This window comes from Bactrocera oleae, chromosome X, assembly GCF_042242935.1.
Source record: "Bactrocera oleae isolate idBacOlea1 chromosome X, idBacOlea1, whole genome shotgun sequence".
Lineage (NCBI taxonomy): Eukaryota > Metazoa > Arthropoda > Insecta > Diptera > Tephritidae > Bactrocera > Bactrocera oleae.
In genome coordinates this window covers 29,426,716-29,443,528 of record NC_091541.1, presented here as the reverse complement: position 1 = coordinate 29,443,528, position 16,813 = coordinate 29,426,716, and the positions used below count along the sequence as shown (strand labels likewise).

At 34.2% G+C, this 16,813-nt stretch overlaps 1 protein-coding gene across 17 annotated transcripts in view; it reads left to right on the top strand.

Moving 5' to 3' along the window:
• pan (transcription factor pangolin) overlaps nt 1–16,813 on the top strand; it is a 217,614-nt gene that overhangs the window by 116,010 nt on the left and 84,791 nt on the right. For 16 of the 17 annotated variants that reach the window (XM_036362149.2, XM_070112584.1, XM_070112583.1 and 13 more), the window contains one exon: nt 4,588–4,734. The exons of the other annotated variant lie outside the window; for it this stretch is intronic. In XM_036362149.2, coding sequence (XP_036218042.2) covers nt 4,588–4,734 — 147 coding nt within the window. The remainder of the gene's footprint in view (nt 1–4,587; nt 4,735–16,813) is intronic. 17 annotated transcript variants of the gene reach the window in all.

Genomic DNA, 16,813 nt, shown 5'->3' with positions numbered 1-16,813 from the left:
ATTGTTCGACGAAATCGTTAATAGAATAAAATCAAATATGTATATTATTAACTTGTATTATACGTCATAGATTAAATTAGTCCTGTAATTATATTTTACTTCCTTTGACCAATAGTATATCCGCTATAAAGCCAACCGGAAGTTTGAAAATCGTGTATTAGGTATATTAAAATAGGGGTAGTATTGGTCTGATTTTATCTATTTTTGACATTACTACATATTGTTAAAAGAAAAAGATGCTCTCTGAGTTTCATAACGTTACCTAACATACAGTGTTCCGTCCGTCCGTCTGTGCAAATTGAGAAACCTTTATGAAACGTGGTACACAAATAAATTACCATAACTAAGCTCCACAATAAGATACAAGACTGTTATTTGGTATAAAGGATTACATTATAGAGGGGCATATACAGCATACAATTTTTTTTAAGTGGGCGTGGCCCGCCCCCTTATAGGTTTAATGTGCATATCTCCTATACCACTGAGGCTATAATAACAAAATTCACTGGGAACAAATGTTTTTAGCAACTCTATTGACGGTATGAAAATGGGTGAAATCGAGTGATAACCCCGAACACTCCCCATGTAACGTTACTGTTAAATACTACTAAAAGCGCCATAAACCAATCACTAAACACGCCAGGGACATTAAATATTATCTCTGGGATGGTATGAGATGACTTTATACTTGTAGGAACCACGTTCAAAGTTAAACAGGGGGCGTGGCAGCGCCCACTTTTAGGTACAACCCTATATCTTGGGATCTGCTTAACCGATTTGAAGCATTTTCAATGCATAACATTCTTTTCATATTACCAAGTTATAGTGCGAAAATGGGAGAAATCGGAGTACAACCGCCAATTTCCCATATAATAACATTTAAAATTCCATCTGATTTTTTCACTTTCCAGTATGCAAATAAAACAACAATCATGGTACCGGGGTGAAACTTTGCGTGAATAATGCGTTTAAAGTATGCCACCTTGTTACCAAAAATTGTCTAAATCGAACCAAAACTGTTCAAGCCCCTAGGTACTGAATATGTTGACCCTTGTGCCTATAGTTGTCTTTTTACCGAAAATATCGGTCAGCATAGAACAAGGCGGCAAGATCCACAAAGAAATTTAAAACGAGTATGCCATTTGACTCTGCGAGAGTATAGAATGTTCGATTACATCCGAACTTAGCTTTTCCTTACTTCTTTGTTTTATTTCTTAATCCGGTATGTTTGAAAACTTATTTTAGTTAAATGGAGTCTAGGTCAAGTCTGCACCTAATTTTATCCAATTCAGGCACAAGGATGTACCGTTATTATTGGGTTGGCAACTATTGTGTTGAATTTTTAGGTGGCGTAGTCCAAATGTAAAACACATTTTGTTATTTGATAGTTGGCAATTCAGCTGTCAATCTGTAAAAAAATGTGGAAAACGGTTGGCCTCAAGGGCCATCCCTGCAACTTCCCTCTAATTTCATACGCTAACGTCCAAATTTCGCTTTTTTCACTGCTTTTGAGCTCTTCGAAATTTTTCGTTTTCGATATCTCGCAAGTAAATCAACCGATTTTGACCCGGTTTGCGGCAAACGATGTGTTTTTTCAAGGTTTAGAACTGATTAGTTTTTGGTGTTGATCGGTCAAGTCGTTTGGAACGTCGAGATCTGTTGAGAACTCGATTTTTGCAAAATGGGGTGAAACCAATATCTTCCCGATTTTTAGAAAATTTTCAATTTTCTTAGCGGGAAGTTAAAAAAGTTTTTTGATCGGTTGTGTAGTTTTCGTTTGGCGTTCGTTTAAAAATGGAAAGAAACTCCCTGTCTTTATTTTGTTAAGATAAGTCACATACTTGCCGATATATGCGGTATAAAGTCAGCGGGATGTTCGAAAATGTTTCTATTAGGTATATGGGAGCTAAAGGAAGTATTGATCCGATTCAACCCATTTTTGATATACATGTATACTATTATCAGAAAAGGGTTCTATCCGAATTCATATAATTTATCTCACAGATTTAGCTATATTTTCGATAAAAAGGTCGCAATAGGAACTGGGGTTCTCATATTCGGTATCTGGGGGCTTCCATAGTTTTATTCGGGTACATTGACGTGGTCTTTATTTGTATACTGGGAAATGGTGGAATTTAAAATAGTGTTGTATGGGAAGATGGCGTGGTTTTCGTCTGATTTCGCTAGTTTTCGCACTGCAACATAGGAGTGGATGATACTACCTCCCAAATTCGGTTCAAATCGGTCGAATAGGTCCCGAGATATGTGTTTTCACCTAAATGTCGGCGATGTCATGCCCATCGTCCAAATGTGACACTGATAAAGCCTTCTCGTACCAACTCGGGTTCAAAATTTGTTGTCACTGACGCATTTATTTATAGATTTATCACACCTTTAGTAGTTTTTAACAAATACGTTATATGGGGAAGTGACAGGGTTATAATCCGAATTCATCAATTTTCACACAGTGGGTAGGGATGCCGAAAATATTTGCCCTGAGCGAACTTGGTTATTATAGCTTAACTGGTATAGGATATATGTACATTAAACTTATTAAAAGGCAAGGCCAGGCCCCCTTTTTCAAAATTTTTTAACCATAAATGCATCACCCTTCGTTGTGGACCTCAGTTATGGTACTTTATAGGCTATCGATTAATGGCGTTTTGTGGGCGTGGCATTAATCCGATTCCGCTCATCTGCAATGGGCGACCAAGAAATATGTGTACCAAGTTTCATCAAGATATCTTAATTTTTATTTAAGTTATCGATTGCACGGACAGACGAACGGACGGGCAGACAGTCACCGGGATTTCAACACGTGTCGTCATGATGATTATTTATATACGTATAGGTACATATATATACATATATACAAAAACCAATTATTAATTCACAAAATAGAAAAGTTTCATTCAAATTAGCAAAAATATTTTTATACGCGAAGTACAGAATTCATAAACTATAGTAAATTTTTGTTAAATTCACCGGGGACGAAGTCGCGGGCATAGCTATTACGTATGTATGTATATACAATAATTTTTAAAGGAAGTAGAACTAAGATGAGCAGAATGTTTTGGTACAGTACATGATTGATCATAATAACAAAAAAAGCTAACTTTGATAGATTCGTAAGTGTTTTATACCTTCGAAAAACAATATTAATAATATTAACTCAACGAATACCCCCCTCCGCCCAACCGACGTGAAGGGCGCAATCCGCATACGTGCAGAATTAGCCGAGTAAGAAAAGGCAAGAGAGTTTTTTAAGTGTTGAGATCTAAAACTGCTCAGCTACAGAAACAAAAATTTTAACAGCTAAGATTTATAGTAACGATATAATAATATTTATTTATTAAGAGAAAACAATATAGTCTTTTAAAGTTTGAAAAGTGAGTCAGATAAGTCAAATGTGCTGGAATGAGAATTAAAATCATGGCATATACGGCGGAATACTTCCTTTAGTTCGAAATTTAATATACAAGATTTTAACAGTAAAGGGGAAAAGCGAACCGGGATATTAAATTTAATTAGAAGAAAAGAACTGCAAACTCTTTCTTTCAAAATTTTCACCAAGAATAATATGCAAAGCATTTCCCTTCGACTATAAAGTGTAGGTAGATGTATACCTATGTTTTAAACGACTAGTGTATGGAGGTAGACTTACCCTAGAATCCCATCGGAAATGCGCTAAGGCGAAAAATAAAAATTGTTTTTGAACCGACTCTAACTTGTCAGAATGGATTTGGTAGCTAGGGTTCCATACAACAGAGCTATATTCCAATATAGGTCTAACCAAAGTTGTATGTTTTAGTAATATACAGATCTCTAAATTCTTTAGACCAACGTTTAACAAAACTGAGGACAGCTTTTGCTTTCAATACAATTGTATCAATATGAAGTATAAAATTAAGTTTAGGGTCCATATTAACTCCCAAATCAACATAGTTAAAATATGGTATGGTGTTTTGTTACATTAGGAGAGGAGTACGCAGATCTACGGAAAAAGCACATTGCCTTACATTTATTAAGTTTCAATGGCAAATCAATTTTATCACACCATGTAACCAAATTGCAAAAGTCTGTTTGCAACAGACACCTTTCCTCATTTGAAGTGTATGATTTAAAAGGCTTGACGTCGTCGGCGTATAATAATATTTTTGAGAATTCTATTACAGAAGAGATATCGTTAATAAAAAACAAGAATAGAATTAGGCCAAAATGACTATCTTGCGGATTGTTCTTAATTAGGTGTTGAGCATCTTATTTTTTGTATGAGATTCTAGATTATCTTGTATAGAACATAAAAATGTCAAGCGATAGTATAAATAAGCTTGCATAATTAGTAAATTTTATTGACCTTTGGTTGAAGGCAAGAAAATATTTTGTATGCGGTTATATCTTACCTCGGCGATTACCGAGACTTATGATCATGACTTAATGGTCATTCATGTGGGAATGGATTAATGAACTGATTGAATTGAAATGAAAAATTTCAAACAGATTTGCGATCGGCTTGAAAGCAATATATAATTTTAAGAGTATTTATAAATATATATGTATGCTTTATCCTTTATTCCTTTGTTATAGTGATTTCCCATTTCGTTTTCCGCCGAATTTATTGCCTTCAGTGCATACCTCACCACACCATGTACTCAATTCACATCCAGCGATTGTGACATCCGGTCCCAAACAGGACTGTAATCAAGAACCAACAGCAAATCATCGATATTCGAGGTGAGTTTTTTACATTAATATTTTTAGCACACGTTTATGGTACTGGCTAGTGAGAAATAAATTATACATAATGTATAATATTTATCCAGAGTTGATGATGAATTGTTAGAAAAATTAAAATCGCTGGATATTTGTATATTTAACATCCATGCATATGCACAAGTATGTATTATATTATATATTAGTTTCCATGACTCTTGTGAAAGTTTGTCAAATGTATGTATGCTTTCTCTTAGCCTTTGGCAAGTCATCCTAACAGCAACTTTCTGATCACTTACATAAGTATGTTTTCTGGTAAAATTTTAATCAAATATCTATTATTTTTTAGTGATAAAAACCAGAAAAGAGTGTCTTTTAGAAAATAAAGTATAGAAAGACATAACGCTTGATTGTTAACGACTTGCACACTGCCATAAGGTTCATACAATTTCGCCTCGCATACAGCGCTGTTGTCGCATCTTTACCAAAATAAATCTATAGTCCCATTTAGCTCCTATTCAAATACATATTGACAAGGGCATTTTAATAACTTTTACATTAAATTCGTTTCCAAAACAATAGTATATTTATACTCTCGCAATATATTGCACACCTAAATCTTATCGAGGTAGATATAGGGTTGTGAGTAGGTTGGTATTGCAGATGAACAAAATCGCCTACAAAATTCTATTAATCGAACAAATATCGAGTGCTACAATTTAAGTCACAAAATTTACTGGGGATCACAGAATGGCACTTTAGTTAAAATAAAGGATGTGGCCCGGCGCCCAATTGGTAAAATGTATATACCTCAAAAACTGCTAAAGTTATATCAACCAAATTTGGTGAAAAAATTTCATTCTAACATTTCATGATACAGTGTGAAAAATGTTTAACTACTAAAAGTGCGATAAGTGCCTAACCAAAAACGGTAGAAGCTGTATATTTAGCTACAAAGATAGAACTGCAGACACTGTTCCAATTTACAGATTTACAACTGAATCCGATTTCGTATCTCGGTAACTACTGAACCGTTTTAGACAAAACTTGGTACAAAACAGTCTCTTGACTTCCTTATGTTAAGGTTATGTTAATACATTATTTTGCAGCACTCCAATTTCTTTCCCTTAAAATAGATAAATCAAACATCAATGAAGCTATCGAAATAAAACTTTGCACAACTATTGTTTCTACTCTCATATGAAATTGGTAGTAGTACACCTTTTCAAGCCTCCAGATTCCGATATGAGAATCTCCGTGGCTTTTTCAGATCGGTCAATTTGTGAGATATCCTAATGGAGTTAAATGATGACTTTCTTTAATATTAAAATTAAATGAGATCAGTTCAGGCCCACCCCTAGCTCCCTTCTTAATATAGTGATTTTCGATTTTCCAGTGGATTGAATGTCATATTTTCTAGCTCACCTAAACTCAATGTAATGATTTGATGTAATGAGTTGAATGGCATAATGCGTATATTGATTCGTGCCTCTTTCCCTCTTATACCCAAAGTTATTAGTTTAGTTTCTTATTTGCCTTTATAAATAAAATAAATAATTATCTTAGTTTTGTTAAACGGTAGTCTAAAGAGTTTAGAGATCCATATGTTACTAAAACTCTTTTTACTAACTTGGCCTATCTATATTGGAATATGGCTCTATGGTATAAAACCGTAGTTACCAAATCCATTCTGACAAGTTATAGTCTGTTCCATAAAGTTAAAGTTAAAGTTAAATTTTATATCGCGGCTCGCTTTTAAAGGCAGTTTAGAACTTTACTGTTAAAATCTTGTAGATCAAATTTTGAACAAAACGAACCTTTTTACCGCATACGAGTATGTCAAGTCATGAGCACATTTCATTTATCTGACTAATTTTTCTAAATTAAAATGACTATATTGCTTTCTCTGAGTAAATAAAATCGTAACAATTTAATATAACGTAATTTTAAATCTAAGCTTTTAAAATTTTAGTTTCTGTACCTGAGTAGTTTTAGATCTCGACGCTTAAAAAACTCTCTTGCCTTTTATACAAATTATTTTTGTGTAACATTTTCTTCAATGTGAAAAAGAAAAAGTTTGGAAGGATAAGGTTGAACAAAAAACACAAAACACAAAAAACACGCAGTTTATTATATCAATAGCTCACGTCGCTTTAAAACGGATGAATTCGCATATTAACACAAAGGTGACAACTAAGCACTTAAAGCAATCTATGAATAGAAACCTGATTAGGATGTGTTTATAAATAAAATAATTTTTAAGCTATATACCTTGTTCTAATAAGCGTCAACAGAACTAGTAGATATCAGTTGAGGTATATAATGAGTTTAAAGTTAAGTAAGTGATATATTTATTAAACACTTTAAATGTATTCCCCTACAAATTATTTTAAATAGGCTTTCGTTTCGATCATACGCTTATCCACTCCAGTACTCACTGTTATATACTCGTATATATACAACGTATAACGTATACAAGGCGTGTTCAAAGAAAAAGGAAAAGGTGAATTTTGAATTTTTTGAAAAGTACTTATTTATTCATCAATATCTATTTTGTTCCCTTCAAAGTAATCCTCCTCGGATATAATACACTTGTGCTCAACGTCATTCTGCATAACCGTATGAATTTCGCAGGGATACCAAATATAAACATGGCGTCGAATAGGTAATTCTAATGCTGTCGAAAGCGGCTTTGAATTCGACAAAAAGGTGATGGGTGTCGATCTGTTTGTCAAGGGTCTTCTCCAAGATCTGACGTATTGTGAAAATCTGGTCTGGTGGTTGTCTAAAGCCACACTGATAAGGTCCAATCAGTTTATTTACCATGGGCTTAAATGGGCCACACATTACTGTCGAAAGAACCTTATGTGCAATATTAAGAAAGCTGATCCCACGACAATTAGCGCAGACTGTGGGTTCTCCCCACTTGTGGATAGGGCAGAGTACACTCATATTCCAATCATTGGGCATGTATTCATCCGACCAAATCCTGCTTGGCAGCTGGAAATGCGCCTTTCCAGCTCCTCGCCGCCGGATTTAAACAGCTTAGTCGGTAATCCATCGACCTCTGGGGCTTTGTTCTTCTTAAGACGCCTTAGAGCTATTTTCACCTCGTCTTGGTCGAGTGGCGGGGCGACAACGTTGACAAGGTAGATTGTTGGTGCGAGTGCTTCTTTATCCGTCGCAGCACTGCTTTCGCCATTTAGCAGTTTTGAGAAGCGTTCCCTCCAAATTTCGAGTGTACCCTGGTTATCTGTTATCAGGTTTACAATCATGTCTTTACAGAAGCATTTGTTTGCTGCTTTAATTTATGATCAAACTTTCGGGCCGAACTTCTCCTAAACAGCGTCTTAAGCTTTTCATGCTCACATTTTTATGCATCTCTCTTCTTTTTGTTGAAAATACATCTCTCTTCCTATATTAAATTTAACAAATTGATATTAATTCTATCCAATAGTTTGAATTACAATAACTACAGTCAGTAGTACCCGTGATAGAAGTGTTAACGATATCCAAATGGGAAAATTAGAAGAAAAATTATTGTTAGACTAGGATTATATGTACACTATTCTATCAGTAACTAACTCTGAAAAAATATACTAATAAGGGTGCCGAGCACAATTAGTCAGTAGTAAAGACACGATGTGTCATAAGATTTATGTATTTATTTCACGTAAAAGAAGTAATAAAACAGCTTTTTGTTAAAATTTTTGTACCACAGTCCACATACCATGAACTATGCCTCTGTAGTTAGAATATGCACGTATACATACAAATTTATTTATATAAATGTACATACATATGTATATAATTATACGTTTGTTGCCTCAATAACCAAAATTCTCTGACAAATGCTGGCCAACTGCAGTCACCTGTACAAGTAATACATATGGTACACAAATGTATGTATATGCATTTTCTTATGAATATGTGTACAAGTATACCGCAGATATTTTGAAAATATCAGCAACATTCAATTCTTTTGTGGTACGATTATACAGATATGTATGTATATAGTTAATAAAGTTTTCATTCTATTTTTGTTTGCAATTCAAATTTAGTTTTACTATTACTTTTTCTACTCCGTATGTTTTACATTTTATTCTCTGTATTTTATCTATTAAAATATTCGCCATATTTTTTTTGATACCATCTCACAGTCCGCCACCCGATGATCACTCGTCCTATCTCATTCTCACTTACACTGCACTCTTCGCTTACATATGCATGTATGTACATATATAGAGGTATAGCTTGGAATATGAAGACGGTTGTTAGTGTTTTTGATTTTATGGTCGCACTGTAACTACCGTTGTGCACCCTCCCCATTCAAATAGCTACAACAATTTATTTCAACTGCATTATCTTCACTTATATGTGTGTCCTTTTCCTGTGCATACTAAGTCTGAAGTTAAAAACAGGGTAAGATGAGAGATTACGGGCCTGCGCGCTGTTCGGATTACCCGTTTCAACGGCAGAAGAATGCAAATTTCCTTAGTGAAATAAGAACATTTGAGTAACAGTGTTATCGCTGATTGCATCGCATTCGGCGAAAATACGGCATTCAATTGTAGGTTCTAATTTGGGTGTTGTTATAGTTCATACTTCTAAATTTATTAGGGTTTGAACTGATTTTTGCTAGAATATATATACTTAGTGTAATTTAATCGATACATATAGCAATTCGAGATGTACTCTCAAAATTTTACATTAAACATTGTTACAAAATCCAAATATAATAAGCTGATTAAGTGATTGATAACGGTAACTCCCAAACTTCTCTTTACTTCTCGCTTTTATTGTTTGCTATATTTCTCTATTTCTTACCAAACACTTAGCAAAAGTGTAATGGCGAAATTATTAGCACCATTGTTTGTGGGTTTTTAATTATAGGATTCCTTTCAATGTTTTTTCAATATATTTCCCGCAATTTAAAAATGTTGGCAATACCAAACATTATTCTTCCTACCTCCCGTTAGAGGTCGCCAGCAAGAACTATAACTAGGTGTCCTTATTCTCTGTAAAAAGTGGTTATTTGTCATACACATAACCAGGATGACCATAGTAAAGAATGTTAATAAATAGAGAAGGCGCAAATGTTAAGAAGCACTAATTTGAGCTTTTCAAAAGACGGAATATCGAAAAATACAACTTCGAACCTTTAGAAATACACCACGCAATGATCGAAACGGGGAAAAGGCTATAGATATACACGAAGAATGTTCTTACTGTTTCAATAACAGTCGGGTCTACGTAACCGGAACGGACCCGGATTTTTTCCGGCCAAGGACTGTCAACTCGGCAAAATTCTGCCGCTACAACAGCAACAACAACAACAAGAATGTTCTTAAATGAATGATGCGCATGCTGATTTACATTTGCATATTTTTGTTATTTAAAATAATCCTTTTAATTATACAAAAGGATTATTGGTTAAAGCCCCAGAACTTATAATTAAATTAGAAGAAAATTTCAACAAATTTTTTCGTTGCATGAACAATATCTAGTAGACAAAGGATAACAATAAAACATTGGCTAAGCGGCCGCGATTCCACTTTCTACCGAATACAAACGCTTACGTTCGAATCCTATAAATCATAAATCTTAATTTTTATTTATCTTTTATTTTATTATTTGACATTTAAGCTTTAATTACTTTTATAGCATATTTTACTTCCTAAGATAATTAAAATATTTCAGGAAAATATGTTCATATGTTTAGATTTATTGAATATTCCCTTATTTATGCGTATTTACACAAAGGGGCTATCCAAAAATTACGTCACACCTCACATTTCAAAATTTGTCATGTCAAAACGCAAAATTTATAGGTAAACATAAAAATATCAAACATTCCATTCAAAAAATCCACGGTGCGAGCGTTTTATAGTTTCCGCTTTACAACATTTTAAAGCTTTTGATTTAGATGCAATTTATATAGCTATAAATGCCCCAGGAAGGAGTGCATTTAACAGAGTTGAACGACGCATGGCCCCTCTCAGTCGCGAAATTACTGGTGTAATATTAAATCATGATGATTTTGGGTCACATCTTGATTCAAGTAATCGAACTACTGACTTAGATCTACAAAAACGAAACTTTGAAAATGCGGATAATGTGTTGGCTGACATTTGGTGCAAGTTAGTCATTGACAATTTTCCAGTCGTTGCCGAATATGTTGCACCAACTTTTACTGGACTGAATATTGAACAGGCTATGATGTTGAAAAATAACGCTACTTGGTATGCTAATCATGTACGTGAGTAACAATATTTTTTACAAATAGTTAAGTGTGAAACTATTGCATGTTGCGGTGTAAGACGTTCTAGTCTTTGGAAATTATTGAACAAAGGATTTTCACCACCACCTGTGTTAATTAAACAAATATCAAAAGGTTATGAAGTCACAGGGAGTGATGACAACGAGGCTAAGTTTGCTACATTATTACTACGCATCATCCCATCTGAAGCAAGTTCCATATGATAGTTATTGTACTAGTGTCGAGTCATATTTATTTAATGTTTTTTTTTAAATTATTTTTCAAGAAATCCATAAAATTGGAAAATGTGTACCGTCACGTCAGGGGGGAGGGGTTTTTCAAAATGTGACAACTTGTAACAAGGATGGGATATGGATGACACCAAATGTGACAATCACACATACATTCTTAAACACACGTACGCTGATGCTTGCTTCTTCTTGCCCCGCACAAACAAAGACTTCACTTTTAGATTTTTGCAAGAACAGCTAGAAGAAGCTAGCTGAACGATCGCAGACAAGGAGGGGTCAGGGGCGCACTGCTACAAAATTATTTCAGATATACTTTTATTGATCGAATTCATTTTAATAACGTTTAAATCGGTATGAATTTATCAGTTTTTATATTTTTAAGTAAATATTATAATATTGCGTAAATAATCCCTAATATATCAGTATTTTTATACTCTCGCAACCTGTTGCTACAGAGTATAATAGTTTTGTTCACCTAACGGTTGTTTGTATCACCTAAAACTAATCGAGTTAGATATAGGGTTATATATATATAAATGATCAGGATGAAGAGACGAGTTGAAATCCGGGTGACTGTCTGTCCGTCCGTCCGTCTGTCCGTCCGTCCGTGCAAGCTCTAACTTGAGTAAAAATTGAGGTATCTTTATGAAACTTAGTAGACATGTTTCATGGTACCGTGAGACGGTTGGTATTGCAGATGGGCGTAATCGGACCACTGCCACGCCCACAAAACGCCATTAATCAAAAACAAATAACTTGCCATAACTAAGCTCCGCAATAAGATACAAGACTGTTATTTGGTACACAGGATCACATTAGGGAGGGGCATCTGCAGTTAAAATTTTTTTTTTAAAAGTGGGCGCGGTCCCGCCTCTAATAGGTTTAATGTGCATATCTCCTAAACCGCTAATGCTATAATAACAAAATTCACTGGAAGCAAATGCTTTTAGCACTTCTATTGACGGTGTGAAAATAGTTGAAATCGGGTGTCAACTCCGCCCACTCCCCATATAACGGTACTGTTAAAAACTACTAAAAGCGCGATAAATCAAGCACTAAACACGCCAGAGACATTAAATTTTATCTCTGAGATGGTATAAGATGACTTTATAGGAACCGCGTTCAAAATTAGACAGTGGGCGTGGCACAGCCCACTTTTAGGTGAAAACCCATATCTTGAGATCTGCTTAACCGATTTCAACCAAATTCGGTGCGTAACGTTCTTTTCATGTTTCTATGTCATAGTGCGAAAATGGGCGAAATCGGATTACAACCACGCTTACTTCCCATGTAACACCATTTTCAATTCCATCTCATTCTTTCACTTTCCACTATGCAAATCAGGTAACAATGATTATATCGGGGTAAAACTTTGCGTGAATAATGCAATTAAAGTATGCCACCTTGCGGCCAAAAATTGTCTAAATCGAACCAAAACTGTTCAAACCCCTAAGTACTAAATATGTGGACCCCAGTGCCTATAGTTGACCTTCTACCGAAAATATCAGTCAATCCACAAAGAAATCTCAAACGAGTATACCATTTGACTTTGCGAGAGTATAAAATGTTCGGTTACATCCGAACTTAGCCCTTCCTTACTTGTTCTATATAAATTAAGTAATATAATAATATGATATAAGCCCTCCTTTGCAACGCCTCTGGCCATTATGGCACGCCATGGAGGCACGAGTGCGCGCGAAGACGGGGCGGAGCAAAAAATTGAATTGTGACAAAACGTTGAAAATAACCAAATGACAACTATGCCGACAAACATATATACATACGAGCTCGCATACATATTGACGCCAAATTTCGCGCATCGTCGCGGAGTTGACAATTTGTTTGAATGGACAATTTTGCGACAATGTCGGCGGCCATGTTGTCACGTTTGTCGTTTTTGCAGTGAAACTTTACTTATGCTCTTTTAAAATACTACGACTACCGATTGGGCTGCATTTTCATAATGTCGTCGTAATTAGATAAAATGGGCTAAGTCGAAAGACTATGAAATTATGATAATAAGTAAACATATAAAAGTACTATATGCAGTGTGCTTAGAATATATAGAAGTAATAAAAGATTTCATATAAATGGCAATTTTATATAAATTTTATAGTATAATATCATATATAGTGCATAGTATGGAATAAATTAAATTAATATTTCAAGTCGCTAATAGGCCATGTTGTCAATTCTCCTTTCTGAAGGGAACATCAGGCAAATTCTTCAATTTCTGATTTTTAGCATCATCGTGAGGAAGTGGGCTAAGCTTGTGGGCAACATACAACTGCGAGGGGGAATGGTAGGATCAATTATAAAATTTAATACATTCAAATTAAATTTCATTCCTTTTTATTTAAACTACATTTTCGGTAAGTATTCCGTATGAAAACCAAAATTAATAATGCTGTTAAATTTTATGCTGTTAAATTTTATAAAATAAATAAGACTTTTAAAAATTTGCCGCGTAAAAAGCCAAGAAAGACCACCCAGTCTGACGATAGGACCTTGGTCAGGCTGACTTCAAAATGCTTCAAAAATGAAATAATACAGGCAGAGTGGAACAAAATAAGTCCCGCCCAATGTGCTACTTTATTCCAAACTATGCCGGAGCGATGTATTGAAGTGCCACGTAATAAAGGATATCCAACTAAATATTAGCTTTAAACGCAATATTTTTTTAAGCTTAAAGCTAGACTACAAATATGTATTCTGTTTAGAACTGAATTAATATTTCTTCCATTTTTTTGTAAAAGTAAGTTTCATTTCTGTACTAAAAATGTTGCTTTGAATAAACTTTTATTCCATTAGCGCCGTGACTTAATTATATGAGCACGTGTGTACATATGTATGTACTTATGTGTACATATATGCAAATATATTTGGACATGCGCATGAAGGAAAGGCAATTTGGAAAATATTTACATTCAAATTGGTAATTTGAAACACGTAAACGACGATTGCCGTTTCAGTTCACAGATAAGACAAATCCGTATGTTTAGTGTTTGTGGTGTTGCTTGTATAGCACAACTCTTTATTGCAAATTTACACCTTTTTTTTTTGCCTGAGTTCAAATCCTATCACAGATATAGTTTTATTCCTTTTTTAATTTTTAGAAACCTTTTTAATTAAATTTATTTAAATTTTTCACTCATTATATAAATGTTCTTTATTTCTATTATTGTGCACTTTTACACAGGGACTCAAAAGAGTCTCATTTTTTTCAAATTTTCTTTTGGTGTCGCTCTGTGCATTCACACGGTCTAAAAGAGTCCAGCAACTCGAGTCTAGTTTTTCTGCATTCCTTTTCACAAATATTTGTGCGGTTCGACTGCGCAACACTGCGTGCTGTGTATTTCATTTGTATGTTGAGATGATGGTCACACATTTTGCTTGCAATGAATAACCATGAATATGGTAGAACAATATGCATAATACAAGCACCTACCCGCTAAATAGTTTCAAAAAAATACTAAAGACGGGAATTCCCTAATCCACAAGAATGTATTGAATATCCGCTACTAATATTTTCAAGGCCAAATTCATAAAGGAATTTCCTAATCTTTAAGTATTAAAAACTCATAATTTCTTTACCCCGTATTAAAAATTCATAATTTCTTTACTCCACAATCTATATCTTAATTTTTTCCTTATTTACAGTTTTTGAAAATATTTCTATTATTCTATGCATACATATTTGCATATTACATACAAAAAATAGATAACAGAATTCAAATTTGCGATCGAATTCATTTGAAACCGAGCGCTCTTGCAACCATTCAAAGAATTTGAAAGTGAAAAGGAATGCTGAAAAGGGTAGCAGCGAGCTGTTACGAAGAAGAACACAAAGCGTGCCACTCGAACACGAGTGGCACGGTCCCTTCGTCTTTCCTCGTCGGCCCCTCGCCCACAATAAACTGGTTTGAGACTCTTTTGAGTCCCTGTGTAAAAGTGCACTTATAAGGTTTTTATACTGTCAGTTCGCAAGCGTCATATTACGGTCTTTTATAAGCACTAATTCATATTAGCTGTTTTTTGGTTTCAAAGCAACAACAGTTAACGAAGAACATTCATTTTGTAAGTTTAATATTTTCGTAATTATTAAATTGCATTACTTAATTAGTATGCGGTTTGCATGGAAATTTTCAAAGGAAACAAAAAACACTACAAAACCGCAATGATAATTGTTTGAATGCCGTTTTATAGTAGATTTTTACAGAGCAGCCACAATAAAAGCAAATTATTGATTTTGCAGATTTCTAATGACAGTCTTTTATGTATAAAATCATCTTTTATATTGTTGCAGCGTGAAAAACCTTCTCGAAATATGTTCGGAAAAACTGAGGTGTTGGCGAGTTTACAGACCTTAACCGAAATGAAGTCCTTACCTGTTACGGTTATATAGAGTCAACTACGAAGGGAACGGAGAATCCTTGGCTCTCAATGTAAAATGAATAAATTTAAAAAATAACTGAAACATTTTTACAGCAGGAGATTTAAATAATTTTAGAAGAAATATTATTATGGAAAATAGTATAGGTTATGGTATATAATTTAATAAAGGTAGCTATAAGATACAATATATAAAAGTCCATGAATCATAACCATATACTTATATATATTCCGACAGTGCCTTGGTACAACATAAGGCTTCAAAAAATTAATCATTACCAGTCTTAACTAATAAATCTTTTATTGCAGCAGAAAAAAGGGGCTCCAAGAGAAAGGTTTCGGAGCATTTAAAGTTAATCTGAGGTTAAAATTGTAAGTCCCTTGAATTAATAAACTCATTTGAGCTAGTTTGAAATCAACCGAGTTTTCCCTGTGCAACATGCTTCTAACCTCAATTTTTCTACAGCAATGAGAAATATTAATTTAAAGTTAAATTTGGAGCTTCAGCAATAAATTAGTCTAGACATACTGTGTAAGCGATTTGTGAGAACATCATTTAACAGTTATGATAAATATTATCCCAGAACATAACAGGACAACCCAGAAAAAAATGTCTTTTAGTTAGAGGGCATTTTTGTTTTAGCAGGACACCTAACATCGAATCTATTATTTTAACATGATAGCTGTTCAGCTACCGACATACCTCTCGAGCTATACTGCAATATAGAAGCTCATCGTTGCTATAAATAACCTGCCGAGTATGCTAGTAGACGCTACAAAAGTTGCAAAAATGTTACGAACAACTGCAATGCAGTTTGATTAATTATTCGCTATATATGATATGATGATAATGATGAGTGATTAGTAGTAATTCTTTTTCTCCTTAATTTCCTAATATTTATTTCACAACAGGAAGCCAACCGCACGTTGTTCGAATGTTTCGAAATCGGAAAATTGGGGTTTCAATTTCAACGACACACTAAAATGAAAATAATTGCCAATTGGCGATATTTTGAAATCTACAATGAAAATACGAAAATAAACACCGAGATTTTTATTTGCTTGGTATCTTCTTAGAGTGGTGTAGTTTGTTGAGTTCGCTTATCATGAGGGGAAGACTCCTTTTTGACGTGGTGTAATTAAATTTTCGAATTTGCGCATTTTCGATGTTCACTTTTAATAATTTACATTTTAGCAC